This window comes from Protomyctophum parallelum, assembly GCF_964188405.1.
Source record: "Protomyctophum parallelum genome assembly, chromosome: 16".
Taxonomy (NCBI): domain Eukaryota; kingdom Metazoa; phylum Chordata; class Actinopteri; order Myctophiformes; family Myctophidae; genus Protomyctophum; species Protomyctophum parallelum.
Genome location: NC_139711.1, coordinates 34,287,229 through 34,296,960, shown reverse-complemented (window position 1 = coordinate 34,296,960; position 9,732 = coordinate 34,287,229). Strand labels below are relative to the sequence as shown.

At 42.8% G+C, this 9,732-nt stretch overlaps 1 protein-coding gene across 2 annotated transcripts in view; it reads right to left on the bottom strand.

The window, feature by feature from the left end:
• The window catches only part of zdhhc24 (zDHHC palmitoyltransferase 24), a 3,831-nt gene extending 130 nt beyond the window's left edge, over window positions 1–3,701 (bottom strand). The window contains exons 1-3 of one of the 2 annotated variants that reach the window (XM_083785693.1): window positions 3,200–3,701; window positions 2,588–2,865; window positions 1–1,872 (exon numbers count right to left, since the gene is read on the bottom strand). The exon at window positions 1–1,872 is cut by the window's left edge and continues 130 nt beyond it. In XM_083785693.1, coding sequence (XP_083641819.1) covers window positions 1,580–1,872; window positions 2,588–2,865; window positions 3,200–3,510 — 882 coding nt within the window. In that variant the 5' untranslated portion in view covers window positions 3,511–3,701 and the 3' untranslated portion in view covers window positions 1–1,579. The remainder of the gene's footprint in view (window positions 1,873–2,587; window positions 2,866–3,199) is intronic. The other variant, XM_083785694.1, reaches the window with a different exon arrangement.
• Window positions 3,702–9,732: the final 6,031 nt, after the last annotated feature.

Below are 9,732 nucleotides of genomic sequence, written 5' to 3'. Positions count from 1 at the left end.
ATTAAATCGGCAATCCATAACTTCATATGTCCACCCTGGGATTTGTACCCCAGCCCATGCAGTCTAGTGCATGACTGCATGTGCCTCAGGCAAGAGGTGGACAGGGGATACACACTTTCAGACACGTTAACCAGTCCTACCCGAATCCTGACACCAGGGTGTACCGGTATATCTCTCAACGGAAGACCACCTCCAACCACTGCAGATGTGCTATAGATTGCATTAAAGACTTGAGAGTCGAGACTGATTCTAGAAATGCGGCAATGCCTCCTAATTCAGTAGTTCTCAAAGATTTTTGTAATTCAAAATTAGTCGTTGAATGTTGAAAAATAGCAGATGTATACTGTACTCTGTACATTGTACAAGCTTGCAGCACGGCACGACGTGACGCGCTGTGAGCTTCTATATCTGCTATCCTTGAATAGCCAATGCAAAAAAATTAAATTACCCAGATGCTTTCCCAGTCTTAATGGGTTAACATACTCTAGCATAAGAGGTTAAAATACAGTTTTATTCATTAATAAGTTATGGATTGCAGCTCAAAGGTGCACAGTGCACACTGCTGTATTTTTTGGATGTTTTGCGTTTTCTCCGTAAAACAGTCTGCAAGGTAAGGCTTTAAACTATTAATACATGCATAGTGACAACACAGGCAATGTAATCTGACACAGAGACTAAAAGCCTCAAACTACATACATAGCATGTGAGCAAACCTGCTTCCAATAGCCAGAATTTATACACACAGCAATCAATAAGCTTAATGACACTTACACAAATCTATTTCCATATATTGTTTTCAGCACAAATTCTTGACTTGCCCCATTTCATTTAACTATTCATCCAGTGTGTGATTAGCCATGGTAGGATAGAGTCTGGGCTTTAAATCCACACCATTTGCAATTTATTTTCTTCCACATCAGGGTTTTGAATTGGCAAAATCCTCACAACTTGTGTTTCTCTAGACTAGGAGTAGATGTGGAAAATATGTAAACATTATGTTTTGGTATTTTGACGAATACACAACTGTGTAAAGGAGGCTCATGATACTGAGCCACTAGCCACTAAACCTTCATGAATGACCAATACTTTGAGGATAGAAAAACTACAAAGGGAAATCAGCATGAGCAATACAATATACCAACAAAACAAAAAACATTCACTTTCTCAGTGTAATTTTAAATACATTTTCAGTGCTTGGAGTTTCACAGAACACATTTTTATTTTGTCTGTTATCTTCCAAGGCGTGTCAGGTCATTACCACACCTTGCTTTGCTGTACAGTGTACTGAAGTTCAGAGGTCTAGATTAATCAACGTTCAATAACAGAACTGTCCACTAACTCATCCTCTCGCAGCAGAGACCAAGGGTAGGTTGGAACTCAGCTGTTAATGACCACTACAATCTAGGTGCTTCTCTACCCAGGCCACTTATCTCTAAACCCAGATGAATCTCCACAACTCCCTTTCCCTTTCCCATACTCCCACTGGTCTCCTCTTCTCTCCTCGTTACCCAGTCACATTCCACATCACCAAAAGAAACCGGGACGGCCTATCAAACCGCGACCATTTGCGATGCGTGTGTTACCGCACAGGTTCCAGCGACGCTGTGACCTGGAAATGTAACCCATCTCCAGGCAGGGGTGACGGGATGAGCGGGCAGAGCCAGCAGAGGTACCAGCGGGTGCCCAGGCAGTGGTACAAGTTGCCCAGGATCCCCAGGTTATAGGGCCGACGGGACGAGTACCATTCTCTGGTGGTCTGGCCGCGCAGCAACAGGATGATGTGGAAGAAGAGGAAGGATGACACGAGTAGGAACCCTACCACACACGTGTCGGCAATGAAGGCAAAGGCAAATGCACGTGCTGAGACCTGACCTATAGGAAGACAGAAGGGACAGTTTCATGTTACAGGCAGTGAAAATGCACCAGACTGGGGTTCTATATAAAGACCTGAAAACAACAGATTCAGTCTGGGATCTTCATCCCGATATTATACAGTAAAGTGAGGTACAATAAAAATTTTATGTGCAGTCAGTCTACAGTCTGTTTTCAACAAATGATTTGCCAGGCGAGGTTTACAGATTCTGTAGGCACATCTGCTATTTTTGAGAGATTTTAGAAAAATGTTGAAAGTAGTGTTTGTAACTAAGAAAGGTGATGGGTCGCACACACCAAGACTACATTTTAGTTTTTATTCTTTATAACATCGAATGACAGACGTTCGTCGTTTAGGCTATCCAGCCTTCATTAGTGTGAAGTCTTGGTGTGTGCGCGACCCATCACCTTTCTTACAATGTTGATTTGAACGGGTAGCGCACCATAAGTCAGAGTGCGGTGGTCACAAGAGAAAGTAGTGTTTGAAAATCTTTGAATTATATAGCATTTTATATTTTAACACAAATATTCTCTTCTGGGGGTCCCTGGCACAAATACATTTCAGATAGGGGCCCGTCCGTGGCCAAATAAATTATGTATCAATTTTGGGGGTCCTTGACTCCTTGCCACGAAAAAACGACAGGGTCAAACAAACTCTCTCTCACAAACGTGTGTGCATCACACTGACTTGCCCCACACAAACAAACACACCGACCTGATAACAACATGATCCAGGGTATGAGCAGCAGCAGAACGCTGTGCAGTGTCACGCCCTCCTTCAGGATGACGATGAACACCTCGGCATTCATCACCACAGCGTACAGGAGCCCCGACCACATGAACAGCAGGCAGCTCAGGAAGTAGCGGTAGTTGCGAAGGCCCACGCACTGGCTGAAGAAGACGCAGTGGTGATCCCTCCTGAGGACGCACACCTTGCAGTCGTAGCAGTGGGAACAGCGCGGGGGGGTGTGTGTCTCGCAGGTGTAACAGTACCTAGAGAAAAGACGATGTTTGGGGTTTTTTGGCTTGTTTTTTACATGTCATATTGCCCAATATCAGCTGTTTAGGCCTATATGAGCCAAAGCTAATGATAACCAATTATTAGTTAACTTTGAAATCATCAACAATTCATTTAGGGGTCTTCAGGTAAAGCTAACACCATTGTATCTGTGGAGAAATGAGTACATTTCTTACCTGGTGATGATGGTTACTTGGGTACTATATGGGAGTCATTTTTAAGGGTTAAAAGCTAAATCTTTCTGTGACATAACAGATAGATTCCGCAATATATACTCCACAAAAGCCCTGAACAGTGTTGTTTGTTTACCTCCATCCCTGGCCCATGCCATCGCCCAAAAACACTCCTTTGATACTGGGGTCGGTTTTCAGAAACAGCGAGGCGTTCCAGCAGATGTTGCCCAACATGAAGTACTGTGCGAGCAGGTGCACAACCTTCCACCAGGAAGACCACATCACGGTCTTGGTGCGGTCAGCCTCCAGCGGAGGCTCCATCAGGACCAGGTAGCTCACCTCTCCCGTGATGGAGAACACGAGCACGGTGTTGAGGACCACGGGGAGGTAGCTACACACCCTCTCAACCCGAGAGAACACGTTGCTGGCGAAACTGGTTATGGTCATTTTAGAAGCAATCAACGGGAGGACTGCTTTCCTAGATGGACAGACGGAGCTAAATCAAAGCGCTAAATCATTGCAGCGTTTGCCGTCTATGATGGCATGATGACATCCACGTGATATTTATCAAATAACTACAATGCAAACACCGCTGATATACTGGACTAACGGGAGTAGTGTTGACAACCTGTGCCTTGTATTGAAATTTGAGCGAGCGACGCTTTCTCGTGCTATGTGTTACATATAAATATAACCCCCCAGTACGTGTTGCTGCATATATATGTTCCGCTCAATCCGCTGTAAACGCTGCAGTAGGCCTATCAAGTGAATGTTCATTGTTCAGAGCAGGACAGGTGCTGCCGGTGTTTTTGTTAACAATAATAATTATTAGCCCTTTTAACATATTTTAGGACTTATGTGTACATTAAATACATATATGTATTCAATTAATGTATTTACATTAAATACATATATGTATTTAATGTACATTGAATATCATTGTAGGCCTATTGTTCTTAAACAAAATATTAAAGGCACAAATGTGCTACTTACTTTTCCTCACAATTGCTATGTATTTATTTTATAATCATAATCTGTATTCTATTTTTATTGTTGTTATTTTTATGGTATACATTTCTCTGTGTCGTATTTTCCCAAGTGCCAAATAATTTCTCATGTCGACTCGTCATGAATCTTCATCTTTATTTTAATTCTAAATGTGGTGATTAATCTGAATCAACAGGGTTGCAGGCCACACACTGTGACAATAAAACCTGCTGCTTGAGGTGGATAAGCATCGGTTCCTCCCCCTGGAGTAGTGTCCTTAATCCATGTTAATCCTTCGTCCAAATGAAAGCCATCGAGGTCTTTGCTATGGCTGCTTTGAACTATATAATATAAAGTCTTCCATCAAACCACAAGTGACAAATATTATTATTTTTCCCTTTAGAAAACGATAACTGGGACTCAAAAAGAGGTAAGACCTTTAGGATTTATTTAGCAAGAATGTCACATTTCTTGAGTCTTTATGTAGGCTATTTATTAGCCAGTGGTTGTTTGTTTTAACCAGTAGTGGACTAGTGGTATAGGCTACTTGAGTCGAGATACTAGATTCAGGTCAAATATTAGGCTACTTGCTCTGTCAAATTTGTAAAGGCTGGTTTGTAGGGCTCAAAGTAGTTAATTCATAATGTAGCTAGTAGGCTATACCTTTCCTTCCTAGAAATATAGTGAGAAATGAGTCAATAGTACAAGATGTCTTTGAAATGTAGTGGCCAAAATAGTCAGGGAAAGTAGGCCTACAGATATGCCTCTCAAGATTCAAGAATGTACACGTAGTACTCAAGTAAATGTACTTTGTTACTGTCCACCACTATTGGCCTATATGCAATAAATATCCAACAAGCTAATATGGGCTTGACAGGCAGTTTACTGCATTCATATCCCCATGGTCTCCTGCTCTAAATTGTGTCTCATAGCACAAGACGATGGAGCTGCAAGGTGACCTTTCAACATTTCAGAGAAACAACTACAAGCATCCGTGAGTTAGTGTGTCATTGGGTGCATGTGTGTGTGTGTGTGTGTGTGTGTGTGTGTGTGTGTTATGCATGCTTAATATTTTGTGTAAAGCACTTTTGAATTGACTTGTTATTGATATGTGCTATACAATTCAACTGGCCTTATCCTGGCTTGTGCATGTATGTGGATGATAAAATTAAATAAACGCTATGGCAGTCTGTTTATGAGCATAAATACAGTAGGCCTATGTGTTTATGTGCAATGGTACGTTATTCCCAGTGGTATAAAGTAACGAAGTACAGAATGTACTCAAGTACTGTACAGTTTTGAGGTACTGTTATTTTACTGGAGTATTTCCAAATTTCTATACTTTTAATTCTACTCCACTACAGTTAAAACTTGAATATATATTTTATTATAAAACATACTGTACATTAACCACTCCAGCCATATTTAAACTTTTGGCTATTTGAAAATAGCAGATCTACAATCTCACAATGTGATGCGAGTTTCGATGTGTTGTGAGCTTTGTAGTTTTCAAATTATTAGTTTTAAATAAATTGTAGACATAAGATAACTTAATTGTGAAACAGGACATTCTGCATAATGAGCCAATATGTTGTACTTTTACCCAAAGTAAATGTTGATTACTGTACCAAAAAAGTGCTTATATTCTTCATGATTCTGTAACTCTGTTGTTAATATCTGCATTATCAATAAATAAATCTTAAAAAAAAAAAAAAAAGTGCTTATATTCTATCAATTACACACACCATGAAGCCTTGAATTCATGGAGATTCTTTTGTTTTTGTCGCATTCCTACGCTAATGATTTAATGTTCGGTGGGGTCTCAAAGACTCCGCCATGGCGGTCATCAAATTATTGGCTTAGGAATGCGTCAAAAGCAATAAAAACCTCCATGGATTCAAGGCTTCATGGGCTGTGTAATTGATAGAACATAAGTCATATTTAGTGTAAAAACAATGTGAGTACTTATTCCACCACTGGTTCTTCCATGCAGCAGCAGCAAGGCTGTACGTCTGCAGTGGCGCTGGCAGGAGCTGAGGGACAGAGAGTGTCGAGCCCAGCAGCACAACAGACAGCTGCTGCAGGACTTTGAGAGAGCCCAGGAAACACTGAGAGAGATGATGGCCCGCACTGCTGCTATGAAAATGATACGGGTGAGAGAGAGAGGACAGAGACCTTCACATGTAGGCCTGTATGTGCATTGTGCACCACTGACCCCACATATTATTTTTAAACAAGACCTTTTTGTGTTATCCTTTTAGCCTAAATGTCTGACTGTACCGTGTGCTGTTTAAATGTTTTGTAGGCCTATATAAAGTATTCAATCAATAAATCAATCAATCGTGGTGGTCTCAACATTTAGCAGATAAATTAACAAAGCCATGGCAATGACGACACTCAAAGGAGTAGGCCTAGTTCATCCAAAAATGACTTATTTTCTATCAATTGCATACACCATGAAGCCTTGAAATCATGGAGATTTATTTCGTTTTTTGCATTCCTAAGCTAATAATGGTTGGTGAGTGTCGGACTCTCCAGTAGGAGACTCTAAAACATCCACAAATTCAAAGCTCCATGGTGTGAGTAATCGAGAGAAAAAGTCATTTTGGGGCTGGACTATCCCTATAAGACAGAAACATACAACTCTAGCTCCTCGACAAGACTTTACTTTCATGGACACCATGTCCTAAATGTAGTCCTACACCTGCCATGTTGGGGACCAACACAGGTGTTTCAATTTGTCTAAACAACAGTCTGATTGGCCTTTAACTAAACTAATTCATTTGTTTGCAACATCTGTTTGGTCCTCAACATGGCGGGTGTAGGACTATTTGAAACTCATGATTACACTGTATCTGCATCTTTCACCCCTGCAGCTGGACTATGAGAGGTACTTAGATGAGATCACCCCCTGCTGGCAGGAGCCTGCTCAGAAGGTGCCTGCAGTTCACTCAAACATCAAGCAAAAACAATCACCATCACCCATCAAGTGTCTCCCCATCTCTTTAGTAAATAGAAAAAATAAATCAGGTTGGGATACAAATTAGCAGGATACAGGCTGAACAAACTTTTAGTGACAACAAAATGAGAAGACTAAATTGGAACTGGAACACGATACAATTTAAGCAGATAAATTATCTTTTGGGGGGTTCTCTCTTAATTGGATGAAATCTCACCCGAACATAAAAATATTCTTTTCCATTTACAGTTTCTTTAATGACACAGCTGACAGGACAACCCCTTAAACGCACGCACGCCCTCAATTTAGTTAATTTACACTTTGTGTGTGAAATTTAGTTTGTTTGTCTAAAAAAATTTGTTTCTTCAACAGAAGATGGAGAAACGTTTAAAGGAGTGCCTTAAGAGAATGGAAGAGAGAAGAGAGAGACAAGAAACTCAGCCTCCCATAGAACTACCATCTTCAAAAGGTCCTTTCTCTCTGTCTCTCTCTCTCACACACACACACACACACACACACACACACACACACACACACACACACACACACACACACACACACACACACACACACACACACACACACACACACACACACACACACACACACACACACACACACACACACACACACACACACACACACACACACACACACACACACACTCTCCTCACTGGTATTTCTTACATCTCTTTAGGTCAGAAGAACAACCAGAAAGGTACTGTGCCAAAAGACTACTACAGCCAAAATGGTCACCTGGACTACAATTTGGATGACACCGCTTATGCCAGAATTCAGTCTTCCTGGCTGACTCGCACTGGCTTCCAGTCAGCACGTTTTCCTGACAGAAGGCCCAGTTACCTCCAGGGTTCCTCCCATGGGCCTCGGCCTTCATCCCACTCGTCTCCCGTCTCCCCACACCAAGCTCAGCCAGTCCAGCCCTATCAGCTTTCTTCCGCATCCACTTATCGTCACACAGTTCCTCTGCTGGGGCCACCGCTTTGGGCTGATACCCAGACCGCCTGCCCCTTTTCCTGGGGGGCACCTGGCCCCCGACTTCCCTGGACTCAGGCTCAGCCCTCTGTGTCTGAGCATACAGGTTGGGGTCTGATGCAGCAGGGTGTGGGGGAGCGTGTTGAGACTGAGAGGTGCACAGGTCCAAAGCCAAAGGAAGAACTCACAGGGGACGAGCGATGCAGAGACAGCAGCGATCACCATTCTCAAGAGCTGGACATTAAGCCAGGTGAGAAGAGAGATTCACATTGGCTAAACAGCCTGCATCTGTCTGTCTGTACCTGTACATGTATATTGATAGTTAGACAGACAGACAGACAGACAGATTATATGCTTGCCTGTGTTTACATGTGTCCGTGTCCTATAGTTCGTCTGTCCAGTGGCCATGAAAGCAGTGTGACCAGCACAGATTCCAGCCAAGCAAGTAGAAAGAGCAGCCAAAACCGAAAACAGAGGGAGAGAAGAGGAAGAGCAGGAGGACGACGTTCCACAGACGATGAAGGCAGCCGTCAGCAGTAAGCAATAAGCGGCCTGATCAGATTCTCATTTCTAATCCAATCTTTCCTTACAGCCACAAACTGTCACTGTCATCATTCCTACACAGTAAATGTCATTGTTAAATTAACAGTGTAAAAATTGACCCCTTCTTTAACAGCAATAGAAATATAATTTCATCGTCCCCAACAACTAACCACCCTAACAAATACTCAATTACCTACCATTGTTCCTTTATCCCTCCTACTAATGTCATTCATTCGAGCTAAATGTATAAAGCATAACAGTGACAGTAGAGCCAGTGAAGCCCAGGAAAAACAAATGCCATATGTCATCCTTCTCTCTTTTCTTTGTCACTCACTGGTCATCTGGGACTCTTAGTGCAGCTACCATTGCCTCAGCTTCTGTGGACCAAAGTTCAGAAAGCGACGGATCGTTGGAGATAAGCAATGGCAGGATCAGGAGGAGTGTGGGTCAGTCAGTCACCCCGTTGAGGGTGGAGAAGAGCAGGGAGAAGAACAGGAGTAAGAGGAGTAACGAGGAGTCCTTAAGTCAATCAGAAGAACCTGTGAGTCAAATATCAGGGAATCCAAGTCCTGAAGACCAATCGATGAGTAACAGAGAGTCAGTGAGTCACATACAGGAGTCAGAAAGTGTCAACACAAGGACAGGAGACAATGGTGATACAGATGACACAGTGAGCGAGAAGAGCATCAGCGCCGAACAGACGAGTGTGTCGGCAGATGAGGGAGAAAAAGGCAAAGAGGAAACAGGAGAAGAGGACGAAAACAAAGAGAGCAGTCAGCAAGAGGAGGACCAGGAGAGGGAGAATGATGAAGGGGAGGGGTTTGTGAGGAAGAGTCTACCAGAGAAGGATGGAGAGTATGATGAGGATGAGACAGAAGGACATGGGTCAGAGGGGGAAGAAGAGGATGGAGAACAGTCAGATGAAGAAAGTGTGGAGGACTACTCCGCCACCACTCAGGACAGAGAGATGGAAGCGGACAGATGTGTAGGAAGTGAGGAAAGCAGAGAGGGGGAAGATGATGCCTCTGATGAGGGGGAGGGAGGTGCAGAGGAAGAGAAGTGGAGTGAAGATGTTGGAAAGGACTCACAAGCAGCAGCAGAACCAGAGAACGAAAGAGATTCAGATTCAGACAGTATCATCTCGCCACAAAACCACAGGTACATTAACACATACACCTCACACCTAT